The 18,059-nt window shown below is 50.0% G+C and overlaps 2 protein-coding genes across 3 annotated transcripts; one reads left to right on the top strand and one right to left on the bottom strand.

Moving 5' to 3' along the window:
* Positions 1-9,619: 9,619 nt before the first annotated feature.
* Positions 9,620-12,803, top strand: THBD (thrombomodulin). 2 transcript variants are annotated; one of them, XM_026039249.1, is made up of 2 exons: positions 9,620-11,076; positions 11,150-11,246. In XM_026039249.1, the coding sequence occupies exons 1-2, from the start codon at positions 9,668-9,670 to the stop codon at positions 11,202-11,204; spliced, it is 1,464 nt and encodes a 487-aa protein (XP_025895034.1). In that variant the 5' UTR covers positions 9,620-9,667; the 3' UTR covers positions 11,205-11,246. The 2 variants fall into 2 exon arrangements, with proteins under 2 accessions (XP_025895034.1, XP_025895033.1); XM_026039248.1 differs by having other exon boundaries at positions 9,621-12,803.
* Positions 12,804-15,509: 2,706 nt separating this feature from the next.
* Positions 15,510-17,368, bottom strand: SSTR4 (somatostatin receptor 4). Its single transcript, XM_026039250.1, has one exon. It carries the CDS (start codon positions 17,352-17,354, stop codon positions 16,134-16,136), a length of 1,221 nt encoding a protein of 406 aa, XP_025895035.1. The 5' UTR covers positions 17,355-17,368; the 3' UTR covers positions 15,510-16,133.
* Positions 17,369-18,059: the final 691 nt, after the last annotated feature.

The following is an 18,059-nucleotide window of genomic DNA, read 5'->3' as shown; positions in this document are numbered from 1 at the left end:
CACAACCACCTTACCACTGCCTTACACTAAAAGAATAGGGTTATCTCAAACTTTGAATAACACTGTATGTTGCTTTTCTGATGAAACTAATAAAATCTAAATAAAACTTATTATTGGTGATTTTTAATATATACCATGTCGATATCTATTGATTTGTAACAAGTAAACTTTGTATTTCTTAMAGTCTGTTTTCTCTCTAATCAAGGAGATACCCTGCAGATTTTCTGATGATTTTAATCATGATAAGCCTTATTTTATGAAGGAAGAGGCAAGTAGAAATACTTTCTAAAGCACTAGTTTCTGAATATGTTTAAAATCTACTTAATGCTGTGACTTAGGAGCAAACAAGTCTATTTTTAAGTCAATACATTTCTTCATTGTTGCTGTGGTAAACAGTTCACTGGATGACTGGATACTGTAGGGCACAACACATAGAAGACAGACAGGTCTGACTCTGTGGGGTCATGCCATTAATCTTTGCTTCTTTCTTGAAGCTGTAGTTTCTCTGTGGGGCTGATGGCAGGTCCTGATATTGTATTTTAAGATATATAATTGACTTATAACTTCTAAACTCTCCTCCAACTTATTTTTAAACAACAGCCAATAAAATCTGTTCCTGAAGAAAGCAAACATTTCTCAGGCAGGTGTTTTATTGAAGATGTAGTTAACCACAGAAACTGGTACGTTGAGACTTCTAAGCAGCGCTCTTGCAAAGCAGAAGGCCCTTAGACTGGACAGTGATAGTACTTCAGCTTACGCTATTACTACTTACATAGGTGCGACACAGTCAAGAGGATCTCAGCCCACTGAGATGCCAACAGTCACCTTTTATAGATGTCTTTGCATTGGTAGAACTGGGCTTCACGTGGTATGAAGGTGCAGCTGGCCTGAGTTGATTGACCCTACCACTCTCTACAACTACCTGAATGGAGGTTGTAGTGAGATGGAGGTCAGYCTCTTCTCCAAAACAGAGTAAGAGAAAATGGCCTCGAGTCGTACTAGARGAGGTTCAGGTTAGGTATTAGGAAAAAAAATTCTACACAGAAAGAGTGGTCAAGCATTAGAACAGGCTGTCCAAGGTAGTGGTGGAGTGACTGTCCTCGGTAGTGTTCAAGAAATGTGTAGATGATGCACCTGGGSACGTGGTGCAGTAGGCATGGTGGTGTTGAGTTTACAATTGGACTGGATCATCTTCAAAGCCTTTTCCAACTGTAAGGATTCTATGAGTCAGGGCTATTCTCTTCATGTGACATCCAGTTCAGTGTCTACACACATCAAAATACAAGGAGCATTTTCAGATTTGTCTGGCTATCTGTGGGAACTGCCACATGCAGATAATGCACCATCCATGCTAAACTTAGCACTGCCTGCTAAGCCTGCGTGTGGTGAGGAATCCATCAATTTGCTACTGTCATTAATCCTACTTATTTTGCCTTGCTGAGGAACCAGCTGAGGTTCATACATACTGCATGTGCACAGGGGAGGTTCCTCCTGAGAAGACCTTCAAGTTTAACACAATAAACCACAACAAAGGAGCACAATATGGTGATCCACTCCTACTCTCACTCTCCTGGGTGGTGGCACAGCAGCAGCAAGATAGGTGTCCAGAGCAGGCAGGAGGAAGGACTAAACAGCTACAGCTTTGCTTTTTCAGCTTCTCTCCACCTCCTCCAAAGCAAATGCTGCAGGTGTCACGTGAGCATCCTAAGGGCCACTCCAGACCATGTAGGCCTCATACCAAGACCTTTGAAGTTAGTGGAGACTGGGGCCCCACAGATTACTTTGTCTCACACTTCTCCCCAAATGGAGGTATCGTGTCTCTGCTTGATGACATCTGTGGCCCTGCAAGGGCTATGGGGCAGTGTGGGAAAGGTGCTGCAAGGAAAGAAAGGAATTTAGAAAAATAGTATTGAGTAATGTTAAAATGTAATCTTCCATGCTCCTYATTTCAAATCCCACAAAAAGTCAGACGCTGCAAAAACAAATGCTTTAAATATCCACTCATTTCCTCGTTTTCTTAGGGTTTTTTTTCTTCTAAATACTTCTTGGCATTTGGTTCTCTCAAGTCCCTCCAAGGCTGGTAAGTGAAGTTAATGTCTCGCCAAGTAGATTTCAGCACTGCTGGTGACAATGTGACAGAGGGAAAAGCAACAGCCTCATTCGGAGAAAAGCTCAAGCTTTTGTAAGGAAAAATCCAGAAAACCTCCCAGGTGACGACGCTGCTGTGCAAAGGCATGTGTTGGAGATGATGGAGGGTTCAACAGTAAGCTCATGGAAGAGGGTAATGGTCTTATCTCCTTCCCACTCCCTTCCCCAAAGCAAACCTCACAAACCTGTCAGGGCCTGAAGAGGACASGGTTGTACCAAAAGGATAGGGGGGATCCAAAAGCTTCTCTCTGCTTTGCAAACTGAGCTTCACAGGAACCTTCATTTACAGAATAAGGAATATACCAAATAATTCACCTAAAATAGCTTAGCACATCAGCAAATAATTCACCTAAAAGGGCTTAGGGCATCAGCACAGTGGCATAATAGCACAGTGGCACAAAAAATATATATAACCGTTCATTTATGACAAGTGTTTCGACTGCCAAGATGCTCAAAATGAAAAAGACGGATTTTCAGCCTGACCCAAGGATGTCCCAGGCAGCACTTACAGATTCTCGTGTCAGTGTGACAAATAACGGGGAAACTTAAAGACCTCCTAGACCTTGCATGTTTTGTTAAATGGTTCAGTTATGGGGTGATGCCAAACCGAAGGAAAGTTGTCATAAGGTAAAGAAGATGCTGGGGAGAATAATTCATGCACTCGCCAAAACTCAAAGATCCAAATTTCCAAGGTCTTAATCCTTGTGGGAAACAGAACTTGGTATTTTTTCCTGTTATTAACTCAATAATTAACATATGACTATGAACTAGAGGAAATGTATCAGATGTTTGCTTGCAGGAACCTGTTTGGTCCTGCCAAAATTTGGTGGCAGTCTGCAAAGACAGGCAGACTATTCTGTTGTCTTATATAACAATAAACAGCTTACTGCTTTGTAAGCAGGCCTTTGTGGAAGTGGTTTTGCTTTGAACAGGAATACTGCACTTTATGAAAGCTGCCTAGGCTTTGATTACTCCTGTTATCTGCCTCAGGGCGGGGAAGGTTTTGGGTGAAGCCTGTTCTATTGAGATGATTAAAATGAACTTCATTAAAATGAAAAGTCTCTCTAGAGAGGTTTCAAGGAAGCAAGCAAACAAAAACACCAAAAATCGCTTTGAAATATAGGTTTGGCCATAGTTGCAGCCAGATGACCTAAAAGTGCCTGGTTCAAAGGCTCCCCAGCTGCCCTGATTTCCAAAATAGGAAATCCTCAGGAGACTATGTGTTTATTTGTGACAGGACCCAAAGATCATAATAACAAGTGATATCATTTTTGCAGTTGTGTTTATGTCAGTTTTGGAAAACGCTTTGCATCCTGCAGAGTAGCTATGAGCCCTAGCAATGCACTCCACCCCTCACTGTGAGATGCTAAAATCTGTTTGCCAAAGCTGTATCAGTGTGAAAAGGCTGGAAAAGTAAAACAGTACGAAACACCACATAGACAAGGGTTAAATCTTATCTATGGGTGTGCTTCTCATTTCAGTCTGCAATCCCACTTTGACCATTTGCATTCCCCTAGCTGGCAAAACAAAGTCCAAAGACACTTCAGTTTATGGCATAGCGATTTTCTTTGTCCTGCTCTTCCTGGCCTTGTTCTACATGTTTTTTTTTCCCTTGTAACGACAGTAAACTTACCATTTCRGCTTCATCTCAGAGAAACAGGAGGCCCTTGGGTGGCTGTGAATATACTGAAGACAACTTACTTTTTGTAATAGCAGGCTCTTGGGCTGGAAGAATATCAAAATTCAAATGGCTTTTATCAAGAAAAACGGAGCCAGCATAGTGAAATTTGTCTTTTTTTTTTTCCTGGGGATTTCCTGTGCAAAAGCATATATATGTGTGTGTGTCATGTTCACTGTGGACCAAGCGCTTTGGCTGTATTACACACACAGAGAATAAATGGCATCGGATACAGATGCCTGTTATTTATAACATAATTTAATATTTTAAAAATGTTATATATAATTATTAGCATTCTAATATTATCAAACTTACTTTCAAAATCAAGCAGACAGACAAATGAAATCCTTGACAGATGCCCCCTACAATCAAAGGTCAAAGGAAGAGATTTTAAATATCCACTGTTAGCATTCCTTCAGTGTAAGGGTGACAGTGACATTTTAGATGACTCAGACTAAAATAAAATGAAAGGTCTTGCTTCTCTTATCACAATGGACAGCTTGTAATGTCTTGCAATAACTTTCTAAATTGCAGAGCTGAATGATTAATCAACTTTTATAAAGGAAAAGAGTATGTCAGCAGGAAAGGCATTTCTGTATCTGACACAGCCTGTGAGCCACGTGAACAAATGGAGATGGTAACTGGAGGCAATGGAGGGTAAAAATCATCAAAACGCCCCAAAAAATTCTAAAACATGATTAAGCTTGTTTTTTTTAATCCTGATTCTTGCTACTGGCAAGATCAAGACTGCAAAATATCTGCAAAGTAAAGATYTCAGTGCAAGAATCTCACACCTCACAATATGAGGGAAATTGTTCTTTTGATAACACTATTTTTTTTATTTTCTTTTGAAATATTTTTCATTCTGCCAGCTTGAAAAGGAAATTTATATGTTTTATAATTGCTTAAAAAGGTGAGTCCAAATCTATTATTTTTTCCCCATTGATTATATTCTGTATTTTTTTTCATTTATTTTTTCTCCTCACCCTGTATTTTGATGGGTTTTCTTCTGAAAACACACACACACAAAAAAAAAAAGGACGAGAAAAAGAAATTCTAAGAAGTGAAGAGAAACAAAATGAAAACCAGAAAACAGAAGATCTTTCTTCTTTATACCTAATATCAGTGCTGCAAAGAGTCAGTGAACCACTCTCCTTTAGGAAATCTCTTGGAGGCATCTTGATTGAACATTTCATGAACTAGCCCTGGCTCTGCTCCCTTTCCGGACCACATAGTGGATGAAATGCTTAAGGGGAGCTGAGCTCTTGCTGAATGAACGATTATGTTAAGYGACTGACTGGCATTTGCTTTGACTGGGGAGTCAATGCACTGTCCGATTTGTCCTTTCTTTGCAAAGGAATAAGTGGTGGTGTTAAGTCACCCATGGAGGACCAAGATCTCCAGGATATATGCCAAGAGAGAAGAGATGGTAGCTCTAGGTCAAGCTTACTAATCCTGACCTAGCCACAGCTTTTGCCCTAGCATTGACTTTGGAGAAAATGTGCTTGACCTGCATCAGAAGGCCATAGCTAGTTCAGGGGTAAAAATCCTATCTTAATCTTAACCTTTTTTTTTTCCTAACTTGAGTAAATCTGTGCTGACAAAATTAAAATGCACAAACATGTCCCTTGTTAGATCTGAAATTTTCAAGTGGGTGTAAATTGCTTTGAAAGTTTGTGGAGTGTGGGTGAAAAAAGCATTTTCTGCCAGTGCCAAACTTAAATTCAAAACAATGGATTTGACCTGTTTATGAAGTATTCCTTTCACTTCTCAATGACATTCTTAGGTTTTTTTTTTTTTTCAAAGAAAAAAATACATAAAATTAAAGACAGTTCCCACAAAAGCTTTCTTGCTTAATGAAAGTTTATGTGGAAAAAGGCAGTGGCCAGCCTCGCTTAACAGGTGCTACTTGCACTGTATCCTCAGGACAGTCTAACAAGCACCAATGGGCACCAGCAAAGAGATCTGAGCTCTTCTCACTGCCACCAGCTCCAGCACAGATACATGTGTATTGGTTGTCCACCTTGAAGCCACAAGGTGACAAAATGAAGGATGTGAGGAGAACATTTGCCAATACCTTTCATTTCATCACTCGTCCATAGTGCCTTGGGCTATGTCAGTCAGTGCCATTCTGGAGATCTGACTGATAAAACCTGCTCCTGATGCTCTCCGGAAGCAGGATTTGCTGCTCTCTCCCTAGCTTATAGGGCATCTCTCATTAAAAAGCCATTAAGAAAGCACAACACCTGAAGGCACCTGAAGGCTCTGTAAAAAGACCATCAATGTTACTACTATAGAAATGAATGCATAAATRCAGTGGGTTTGAAATCAATGGACTGGGGAAGGTTAGGGCTGAGGGAAAATAAGCTTTTCCAGTAAAGCCTAGGTAATAATTTCATGATAAACTGCAATGCTCTGCAGGCCATGTTAGCACCTGTCCATCTCTCCTATGTAGTCTTAGGTAACAAACAGCATTTCCTAGTAATTCCTCTAGCCAGAGACAGGATGATGGACAAGGTTATGGGAAGAGGTCTGAGAGAGGGACCAGGAGAGACATCTGACAGAGAATAAGATGAAGGATAAAGGRTAGCCTCTTCCCATCAGGTTCACTTTGCAGATGGCCTAAAGGCAGAGTTTAGGGCCATCRTTAATTAGTATTATTAATATATTATTAAAAACAATTATTAATTACTTTTCCCCAGCTCTCTTTTTTCGCACGCAGGAATCAACATCAACAGCCTCCAGTGAGCTATGTGAACCAGACAGGGACAGAAAGGGGCAAAATGTAAAAAAGTGAGCATTTAAGCATGTAACTTCATTGGAATGAATGAAATAGAAAAAGTAAAATGATTTGTTGCTCTGTAGGGGATCTTGAGGGCCAACACTGTGATTAAGCTTTACGGTAAAAGAGACGCTTTCTAAATTGAAGATGGGATCAAATACCCTTTTATTTGAATGACTAAGCCCCAGATGTTTGTTTTTCATCTTTCTTTTGCTCTTGGGTATGTTCTGATCATGCAGGTGGATCCTACCAATGTAAAAACATTGAAAGGAAAAAGTGTTATAAGAATATAAGTGAAATTGCTCCACAGGAAGGAGGGAGCAGGGGAAGATTCTAGTGTGCTGTGTGTGCCATCCCCAGGTGTTCTGCACTGATCACAGYTCTGTTATATACTGCAAGGGTTATGAAAAATTCAGACATTTCCTAAAAAAAAACATGGCTCAGGTCAAACTGGGTTGCCCACATCTGTTCTGCTCATTTGGGTAACCAGGAGCKTGGAGGCAGAGCCCAGGGTATCCCAACTTCCCTCACCTCCCCTGTGAACTGTAAAGCACAGACAGGGGTGAAGACAGCCATTAACACCAAATCTTTCTATTAAAAGGAACTGCTTTCCAGAGTCCCTTCCTACTCCAGCAGAACAAAACAAAACAAACACAAACATACAGAAAAAGCAGGGATACTGTAACGGCTCTTTCCAGAAGCAGAACCCAGCAGAAATCAGAGCAGATGCTTCTTCCCGATGGTGCAGGGCCTTCACAGCCTCTGTGAGCCTTCAGCCCGGCCTCCCCCCAAAATTCCCTATCAAATGCCATCTGCTGTCGGAGATGGGAATCACCATGGATCGTGCCTGTCCTTCCCATGAAGGAATGTGCTGTTTTCCCAGGAAGGCCCCTYGCACACGGTGGCCCTGGCCCCTCCAAGCCAGCCCGCTCAGCAGGAGCAGGGTGCTTCTGCCTGGCAGCCATCTTCCCCTCTTGGGGCACTGATCTCACTGCACTTGAGCAGTCACATGTAAGACCTGGTGGTCTAGACCCATAGAAGACTTCAGGGTTGGAAACCGTGAGGGGTGGATTTGAGGGTCTGCACTTTTTGTGCCCAAAGTGGCATTTCGCAAGTGGGGCTCCCTCCACCAGGCACGCAGGAACGACGGGAATTACTGCCATCCTAGCCAGGCCGCGGCTTAATGTCTTCAGCAAATGTTCCCGGCTGTGAGAGGCGGGGTGGGGAAAGAGGCATTCCTGAGTATTTCTGAGCTTGGGTGGATTCGGGGAAGTTTGGACCTTGGGGACCACCCTGTATCCAGGAGGGCAGTGGGAAGAAGTCAATGGAAGCACCGGCAAGGTTATCTGCCCTTCGTGTCCTCATCTTTGCTGCATCCAAGGTGCAAAACTAAGGGGCTTGTCTTATGCTTCAGTTATTGCACRGCCAAAAGTGTTGTCCTTCACTGGAATAGCCAGGGTTGCTTCCTCCTCCTAGAGGGGAGGACATTGAGGGACATCAAAACAGAGCATTGGCTAAAAACTGTGTGTCCCTCCCCATTGCTGTGCCAGCTTCCTTGCTGCCTAAGCTAGAGCTTAGGGCTCTAAGCTGAGCACGTAGCCTTCTCAATGCCTCAGTTTCTCTGTTTGCTGACTGTAACCCCTCCGTGARGGCAAGAGGAAAGCGCTGTGCTGGCACCGTGCTGCGTGAAACGTGATGTGGCGAATTGGCCTTGGGAAAGGCTCGGAGCACAGCAGCACATGGCACGCTCCAATGGGAACAGAGCCGGCTCTGCTCTCCCAGCGCAGGCAGCTGCAAGACACCTGGCCTGAGGCGTTGGCGCAGAAGAAAACTAGACACAGGGTATGTTCTAGGAAGGTTTGCTCTTTGCTTTTCCAGAGGGCTCCCTGGAATTGTCCGTGGGATTGAAAAGYTTTCCCTGAAATGGCAAAGCAGCCTCCCTTGGAGAAAGCAAAAATAGCTAACGTGGAATCAAGRCACTGAAAAAATAAATTCCAAGACAGGCAGAGTGAGCAGTGGTTCAGGCTGGAGGACGCCAATAGACCCAGGTCTGATCCCACCACCTGGGAAGAAACCAAGCTGGGCTCCGGATGGCCTGATTGTGCTCCCTGGGTGACCTACAGAAAGTCACTCTCCCTCTAGTTTTTGGYCCTCGTTTTTAGGAGGAGACCAATGATTCCTCCACCCAAGTCCACATCCTCAAAGCTGCCTTGAAGCATTGGAAAGCTGGATGTACAGAAACTTTTGGAGGCACTTTTTTTCCCCCCACTCCATACAGTGCCCTGCAGAGCTACCGACTCTAGTTCTCAACCCTTCTGGCTGTATTTCATCTGGACTTCGCTGAGCTCCTCAAAAGGGCAGCAGCCCTATCTTGTACCCAGCGAGGGTACTGAGGCAGATGTGGCTGGTGAGCAGGCAGAGCCCTCAYTCTGAGCCAGGGCTCCCTGCCCTTTTCCAGCTCCTGTGGATCCTGCTGGAACATGGCTGCGGCAGAGCCAGCTCCAAACCTGCCCTGTGCAGAGGAACCACCTGAAGCTCCAGGTGTCCTGTCCACCCACCCCAACATACACATACCTGAGGGGTCCCCTGTGTGGGGCAGGGTGGACGGGACATGCCTGGGCCATTCTCTGCTCCGGGTGCCCAGCGGGAATCACTGATGGTGGGGGAAGGGGTGGTAGGGGAAGCGCCCCTCAGCTTTGGCTCCCCCATCCGCTGCCCTGGACCCCTCGGGGGGCAGCGGGAGCCGGGGGGCCCCGAGGGCGGCACCGCGCAGACTGTGGCGCCCAGCGGGGGCGGCGGCTGCTCGGGCAGACGCGGGGGCGGCGGGGCCGGGATCCCGGTGCGGGATCCGCCGTCCCGGGGCCTCGCCCTGGCGGGGCGGCCGCGCTGCGCCGCCCGAGGGGCCGCCCCGCTGCCGCAATCACTCCGTGCAGCTCCAGCCCGCCCCGGCGGCGCTTCCTTCCTGCAGCGGCGGCAGGGAGGGCCGCAGCTCTTATAAAGACGCGGCCCGGGCGCCCAGGCATGACAGAGATTTCCCGGCGCCGCCGCCGCCCCCCGACATGCGGCGGCTCCTGCTGCCGTTGCTGCTTCTGGCCGCCGCTGGGCTGGGGCTGCTGTCGGAGCCTCCGGGGGAGCCGTCGGGCACGCAGTGCCTGGAGCACGACTGCTTCAGCGTCTTCTGGCAGCCGGCCGCCTTCAGCGAGGCGAGCGCGGCGTGCGAGCGGCGCGGCGGGCACCTCATGACCGTGCGCTCCACCGTGGCTGAGGACGCGCTGGCGCTGCTGCTGCAGAACCGCAGCGGCTCCCTGTGGCTCGGCCTGCGGCTGCCGCACGGCTGCCCCGAGCCGGCGCAGCGGCTGCGCGGCTTCCAGTGGGTCACGGGCGACCGCCGCACCGACTACGTGAACTGGCGGCGGGCGCCGGGCCGCTGCGGGCCGCGCTGCGTGGCCGTGGCGCGGGACCTGCGCTGGGAGGAGCGGCGCTGCGAGGCGCCCGCCGACGGCTTCCTCTGCGAGTTCAACTACGGCAACAGCTGCCCCAAGCTGCGCGCGCCCGCCGCGCTCAACGTCACCTACGCTACCCCCTTCGGCGCCCGCGGCAACGACTTCTTGGCCCTGCCGCCGGGCAGCGTGGCGCGCGCCGCGGCGCTGGGGCTGGAGCTGCGCTGCGCGGAGAGCGGCAGCGACGGGGGGCTGCGCTGGGGCCGCGAGAGCCCYGGCGCCTGGGCCTGCGAGCTGGGCAACGGTGGCTGTGATGAGGAGTGCCGGGACAAGGACGGGCGACCGCGCTGCTCCTGCCTGCCTGGCACGCGGCTGGGTACTGACGGGCGCTCCTGCGTGTCGCTCTGTGCCGGGGCRCCCTGCCAGCACCTCTGCGTGCCCGATGGCGCCGGCTTCCACTGCATGTGCGACGCAGGCTATGAGCTGGCCGCTGATGGCAGCAGCTGCCAGGATGTGGACGACTGCGCCACCAAGCCGGGCATCTGCGACCAGGAGTGCCTCAACACAGAGGGCGGCTTCGAGTGCCGTTGCCACAGTGGCTACGAGATGGTGGAGGGGCACTGCCGCGCYGTGCCGCACTGCCGCAAGGCCAACTGCGCGCACGTGTGCGAGGACGTGCCCGGCGGCTACCGCTGCCACTGCTTTAGTGGCTACATCGTGGACCCCCAGCAGGCCACGCAGTGCGTGCTGCACTGCAACCGCAGTGAGTGCCCGGCCGAGTGCGACCCGCGCACTGAGGAGTCCTGCGAGTGCCCCGATGGCTTCATCTTAGACGACCGCGAGGGCGGCCTCAAGTTCTGCATCGACATCAATGAGTGTGACATGAACTACTGCGAGCACAACTGCACGAACCACCCTGGCAGCTACGCCTGCCACTGCCATGCGGGCTACATGCCCGTCGACCAGCACCGGTGCAAAAAAGTGGGTGATGAGGAGGAAATGTACTCGGGCGACAGGGAGCCCAGCACYGAGGTGCCTGCCGCCACCAGGACACCGCCAAAGGCAGGTCCCCTGCACCCTGGCGTGCTGGTGGGCATCACGGTGGGCATCCTCTCCATGGTTTTGGTCCTGCTGGCCCTGGTGTGTCACCTGGTGAAGAAGCGCTGCCGGTCTCCCTCCAGCATGGATTACAAGTGCAGCGGCAGCGCGGAAAAGGAGATGGGGCTTCATCAGGTGACCCCAGCATGCGCCTCTTCCAGCCAGAAACTGTAGGGTAGCTGGGCGCAGCGGCGAGAGGGAGGTGAAGGGGACTGCTTTAAATCTTTTTCATGTTTTTAATTGAACAAAAGATCAGTAAAAGCTGTGATCACCCCCACCCTTCCAAACTGGCCGTGTTTCTGCCAGCATCGGCAATACTCGCTGCGAAGGCTGGGGAGGATGAGAAGGGCACRGTCCTGTGCTGAGCTTCTCCATCCCCGCTCCCTCTGCACAGAGTGTCAGACCTTCCTCAGCTTTTCCCTTTGTGTGGCTCAGCGACTGGCGTGGAGCTCCACCAAAGGACCCTACCTGTGTGATGGGGAGGAATGTCCGTGCTCGGACCTGTCCTTCAAGCCCGCTTTGATGGGGAGGCAAGAGCACCCAAGAGACTTATTTAATTCTCTAGCGATGGACCTGACGTGCGCTCTTGCCTGGTGGTTGTCGGCTGGGCCACCTGAGCTTCTCCTCAGCTGAAAGGAGCCACCTGCCTGGAGGTAAAGGTTTTCCAGGGACAGCGAGGAGCGGGGGATGCCCCTGTGGTTGTTTAGATTCGGTTTAATTTTCTTTTAAACTGGTTAATTATGAAAGAAGTAGCAAAGATCCTTTGGTCCAGCACTTCTGGCTTGCCTGCGCCAGTCTGCAGCACTGGTAGAAATTCCCTGTGCTTTCTCTTCTATCTGTCTCACCTCTAGCAGCTGGGTGCTTTTTGCATAAAGCCAAAAGCAAGAGCTGGGACATTACTGTTTCAGGGCTAAAACGTCCAATTTTTTTATTCCTTCTTATAGATTTGGTGGGGGGGAGAGTGCAAGAGTTAAATGGGGATGCCAAGAGTCATTTCGTTTTCAGGAAAGGGCTTTCCAAAGCCAACTGTGCCTTGTGTCTTCCACACAATTTTCTGCTGGGAATTTGTCCCATTGCTGCATTAAAGTGTTATGCAGCAGTTATGTCCCAGTGCTATTGAGCCTGCTGACTGGCCTGCTCCTACTGGCAAAGCTTTTTTCCCCCATTTTTCCTTAAATCCTGCCAGGATCGGGGCTGAGGCGAAAACGCTGTTCATGCAGGRGCCAGTGGCAGGACTCCCAGTGGCTCTAGCAGGAGCCGGATCCATGTTGTCCTTCCAGCYGCAGACTGGAGGAAAACCTGGGAAAACGATTCTGTGTATTTTTCCATGTCTTTTATCAAAACATTAGACAATGGGCTTAGGAAGTGCTGCAAACCCAGCATGGTGCCAGCAAATGCATCGTGCAAGAAAACACGCTCAGCCTTTATCAGGTGCAGCTGATGCCTGCCTGTGTGCCAGCCTCCACCGGCAGCCACCCAGCTTCTACCAACAAGTTTATGGCTGGGTTTCCCTGCAGGAAAAGTTAGGTTTGGGGGGTCAAAAGTCTGTTTGACAGGACTCCAGGATGTTGCCTGCAAAGCAGCCGAGAACAGGGCACACGCAGTGCCGTCCGCTTGTGCATCAGGAATGCTGAGCTCCCAAGGATTTTGTGTTTGTTCCTCTTCCTTTTTCCCTCTGATGTGCCAGAATGACCGGGCAAGGAAAATAAATAATGTTTTTGTGAGTTGTAGCTTTCTTGATGGAAAAGGTTCAATCCCTTGTTTTTGTACACCCAGCACATTTGTAAATACTTATTTATTTATTGGAAATATATCCTATGTGATGCACAAGCACCCTGTGATTTTGTGTGTAGACCAATAAAGCTTTTACTATCTGGTTTATAAAAATCTGGTAGTGAAATGTTCCTTTTCTTTTTTTTCCCCTAATCTCAGAAATCACAAACCCAGTTGAAATAGAAAAGAAACGGTGGGAAATGGAGCAAGAAAGACTCGGTGCTKTTCAGTTTTCTCATAGAAAGTGCAGATCTGTGCAGAAGTGCTTGGTCTGGTGTCTGCTTTGCCGAGGAGCTGCAGAACATGAATATTTTTTTGCGGGGGGGGAAAGGGGAGGATGGATTTTATTGAAAGGGCAATTGAAAGGTTTTTTCCTAGAAGATGGAGAGAGGTTCTGGCCTCCTCAGCCCTTGATGAAGCTGCACTGAAATACGACATCTGCTGAAATTCCTCTTCTCTAACTGCTCTGAAATTCGGCATTCAGCTTTTTCTTTTTTTTTTTTTTTTCTCTGACCTGCTTTTCTCAGGCCTGTTTTTGTTCTAGATTTAAGTCTTTCTTTTTTTTTTCCTCAGTTTTTCTTTTTCCCCAGAATTTTTCAGGGTTCCTTAGTGCAAGACAGGGAGCACATGTTCTGCCCCATAAGCTCCAGGCAACACCAGCAGGCTCAGACCTTGTTGCCCTGAGCTCCACCTTATTGTTTTGGCTGTGGGACTTTGCCACATCCCTCCAAATACTCCATGTTTAATTGTTTTTTTTCTATCTTCAAAGCGACGAATGTTTTTGCTTTCCTTCAAGGCAAGACCTGTCAAACTAGCGGTTACCTGCAAATCAGCCTAAAGACTTGCCAATCTGAGTTTAACCACTGAAAAAATAAATAAAAAAGGCCCCATGCAGAAGTTTTGTAGCTATGTCTTTTAAGTACTCTCCAGCCCTGATCACTCAGTTATTTGAAAATATATTTGGGAATATGGAGGGTGCGATATGGCCCCACATGCAGGCACCAGAGTCAGCATAAATATTTTAACTGACTGTAGCATATTAGAAATGAAGAGTGCAGCAGGGCGAACAAAACACAAAAGGAGCTGGTATTCCTCTGGAAGGAGCTGCACGTTTTTCAGGGCAAGGGACAGTGTTTCTTACAGCTGAGCATGTGTCTGTTGGGAGGCATATGGGAGCAACAGGCAGGTTCTGGACTAGCCCAAAAGCAATAAACCCCAATGCGGTACTCGCAGAACTCAAGTGGCCTTAATCTTATTTGCTCTCCCCCAAGTCTTGTTTTTCATCTCCTTGAGGACAGAGAACATTTGGCTGGTGAAGGACTCCACTGCCCTGTCTGAGGGGCCTGCTTATGATTTTATTTTATTTTATTTTATTTTATTTTATTTTATTTTATTTTATTTTATTTTATTTTATTTTATTTTATTTTATTTTATTTTATTTTTTCTGCAGTGCCAGCTGTTGGTTAAATATGAGGATGGGGACCTTCCTGGGGACCCTCCTGTCCCCCATCAGCAGTGATCTCCATCATGCCCATAACCCAGAGGCCCCTGGATCCTGGTCTGGTGTTGGCAGCTGCAGYGTGGTCCAAGGGGTGCTGCTTAAAATTTTTCCACTCTTTTACCCTGGAACAAAGTGTTGCTTCTAAAGCAAAAAAAGGTGAAGTTGCTGAGGGGGACACTAACTGCAGGGAGGTCACAACTAATGCTCAAATCAACATGTGGACTCAGCCGGAGGAAGAAGCCCTGAGTTGAAGGGATTAAAAATTAAAAACCACATCTCGACTCCCAAGTGGCAAGGAGGAAAGTTTCACCAGAGGATGCTCCTCTCACCTTTTACTCTTTCCCCTGCTCCAAATTCAGCCTGCAGAGCAACCTGGCCCTGCGGTGTGTGCTCATTGGGGTGATTCTGCGGGTACTGCCACGTTTGCAAAGCCAAGGGCCCAGAATGGGGGCCCCACTGGCCAAAGAACCCAGGCTAGAGGATATCTATTGGACCTCCTATAGGGAGGATATTTACAGCTTTATTAAGCACTGCCCTGTGTGCTCCACATATATATATATATATATATATTTGCATGTGTGAATATGCAAATCTGTATGCGCATATATATATTTTTTAAGAACCTCCCGAGTCCTAGGCACTAGCGAGCTACGCGTCCGGGCACAGGCCCCCTGGCCAAAGCGCTGGCAGCCAGGCRCTCTGCAGCGATGCTGCCCATGCTTGCTCTACGCTCTGGCTCCAAACCCTGCAAACCCRGACCCTGGGAGGCTCCTGGGGCTCCTTTCCCCAGGATACCTGGGCCGCTCAGAGCAATGGGTCCTTTCCACGGGTGCAGGAGCACAGGCGCCTTCCCAGGCAGTGAGGGCGATGGTAACAATTACCTGGTAGATGCTATTAATCACCTTGGGGGCCAGTGTTATGGCTTTTTATTTAGCTGAGCTGCCCAGCTCCCTGAGGAGCGGCCGCTCGCAGCACAGTGGCAGATGGGTTCTGTGTGACACTGCTCTGCGTGAGTCTCCCTGATCACACCCGCGCGGCCGCCCACCCAAGATGCTCCCAAGCCCGGCACGTCCTGGCCCTGTGTCCAGGGCAGAGCTCCCATTGTGTAAATCCAAGCCAAGGAGGGGACATAACCCAGTGCAGCTGGGTCAGTGTGGCCCCCACGCGCTCTGCAGATGCAGCTGTGGTTGTCCCCATGCTGTCCTTGCAGCTCGCCCCTCTGACTGCCTCCCTCAAGGGCCAGGAGGTGTCACAAGGCTCTGTCCTTTGTATCTTACACACCAGTCTGGAGCTGGGTCTTATTCCCAGAGAAAACAGTTGGAAAAGTCACAATGAGATTACCTCTTGCAAGGTTTGGACCCAGTACTTCCAGCTGCTCTGGTCTGGTAGAAATGTGAGGACAGATGGAACTCCACAGAGAGTCCGGCACAGCACAGTAGAAGGGAGAAAGGGAAAACAGATATCCCTGGGAGGACTTCCCACAGGTCCTTGCAGGAGAAGTAATTCCTGGAGACCTGCCATGCAATGTCTGCGCAAAGCAGGAGGAAAGAAGGAAAGGAAGCAGCAAGAGTGCCTTTCACACTGGGGGTACCGTGCAGGCTGGAGTCTCTCCTTGCAGCAGGAGCAGGGATTTTCCATGGCACTTGCTTGTCCTTCACTTGGCCATGACAAGGCAGGGTGCCAGACGGGGATGCACCTCTGGATCCTGGTGTGTCAGAAGGTGGTGGTCTTCGTGAGGAGGGTGCCGGGCTTGCAACAGGGCTCGGGGTGCACAGGCTCCTGCTGGCAGGGCAGTGTCGGGCACATGCAGCCCTTGCTCTTGTCATCGCCCCGCGGGGCGGCACAGTAGTCAAGAGGCTCCTCTTCCTCCTCCTCCTCGGCTGCCTCCGAGTCGGTGTGGCAGCAGCAGAGGCTGCTGTCAAAGCAGCGCCGCAGCACGCCGTGGAAGGAGTGCCGGAAGTTCTCCGAGAGGAAGCCGTAGAGGATGGGGTTGGCGCAGCTGTTGGAATAGCTGAGGATGAGCGAGGCGTTGTTCACAGTGGCATCCAGGCGGCCTGGCAGCAGGAGGTTCACCAGCTGTACCACGTAGAAGGGCATCCAGCACACCACGAACATGGCCACCACCATGAGCACCAGCCGCGTGAGCTTGCCCTCGGAGCGCCGTCGCTGCTGCCAGCCCACGCGCTGTGCCACTGCCCGCATCTTGCCCACAATGAGCAGGTAGCACAGGCCCATGGCTAGCACGGGCAGCAGGAAACCCAGCAGCGTGGTGTAGACCACAAAAGCAGCTGACCAGGCTGGGCTTGGCCACAACAGGTTGCAGGCCACTGCTTGGCCATCATGGGTGGTGGCGGTGCCAGCAAAGATGGGAATGGGCGAGGCTACCAGCAAGGAGAGCAGCCACACGCCCCCATTGACCATCTTAGCCACCCGAGGCCGGCGGTAGGTGGCCGCTCGGAGCGGGTGCACCACAGCGATGTAGCGGTCCAGGCTGAGCACAGTCAAGCAGAAGACGCTGGTGAACATGTTGAGCCCATCTACACCCAGCACAGTACGGCACAAGGCCCGGCCAAAGGGCCAATGGTGCAAGGCAGCTGATGTGGCTACGAAGGGGATGCTGAGCATGAAGAGTTCGTCAGCAATGGCCAAGTTGAGCAAGTAGATGTTGGTGGCTGTCTTCATCTTTGCGTAGCGCAGGATGACAAAGATCACCAGGGAATTGCCCAGCAGCCCCAGCAGACACACCAGGGCATAGATGCACTGTATGACCACCATACCCGCAATCTCTCCTGCCTTCCCGCCCCACTCTGCCTCCCCTTGCCAGCCAACATCCACCAGCGAGGCACTGGTGTTGGGGGGCACCTCAGAAGCCGTCCATATGGGGACACTCACCGCCAGTGCACCTGCGGGGAGGTGCTCAGCATCTGCACTCATGTTGGCAAGTGCAACCCATAGGAGGGTGATGCTGGAGCGGGGGGCAGCTGGGGCAGAAGGGCYGGGTAGAGGAGCACACAGGGATCTGCAAGGCCCAGAGCAGCAGTGGCTGCAGGACACGCTCCTGGTGAATCTGCTGAATTGCTGTCATGGGCTTTTGGTGGCCCCAGTCACGGCAACCTCGTCCCCAGCTGGGCACCTGGGACTTACTCTCATAGCAGCAGCAGCAGCAGCAGCACTGCCTGAACTGGAGCCCTCTCTGGGCCTGGGATCTTGTGGCCCATGAGAGGGACAGGGCTTGGGGGGTGTATCAACCAATTGCCCAACCACGGGGCACCTCAACACCCGGCAGCATCACCCGTCAATGGACACCGCTCCTCACCTCCTTGCACTTTCACAAATCCTAASAGTCTCGTTAAGCCCCAGGGAAGAAAAGAGACAGGGTCAGGCTCAGACCTGGAGATATTTTGCCTCCCAGTCCTCCGAGGATCACAAGGTCTGTGGGCTTCGCTCCGRCAGGCAGCACTGCGCTCCACATGCAGTGAGAGGCACGGGCTGTTTGCAGCGTGAAGTCCAACCTGACCTGGGTGAGATGACCAGAGGAATCCGATCCTTTTAAAGTGAAAGACAGACCAGGCTTTCTCAATGAGAACAGCGGCTATTCCAATTCACCCACATCATCTATGGATGGACTGAGGAAATATC

Source organism: Nothoprocta perdicaria, unplaced genomic scaffold (assembly GCF_003342845.1).
Source record: "Nothoprocta perdicaria isolate Ctin4 unplaced genomic scaffold, notPer1 scaffold_224, whole genome shotgun sequence".
Classification (NCBI taxonomy): Eukaryota; Metazoa; Chordata; class Aves; order Tinamiformes; family Tinamidae; genus Nothoprocta; species Nothoprocta perdicaria.
This window is presented reverse-complemented; position numbering and strand designations above follow the sequence as displayed.

Coding starts and splice junctions, on each gene's coding strand:
- SSTR4 (XM_026039250.1), bottom strand. CDS start 17,354: ATGAGTGCAGATGCTGAGCACCTCCCCGCAGGTGCACTGGCGGTGAGT.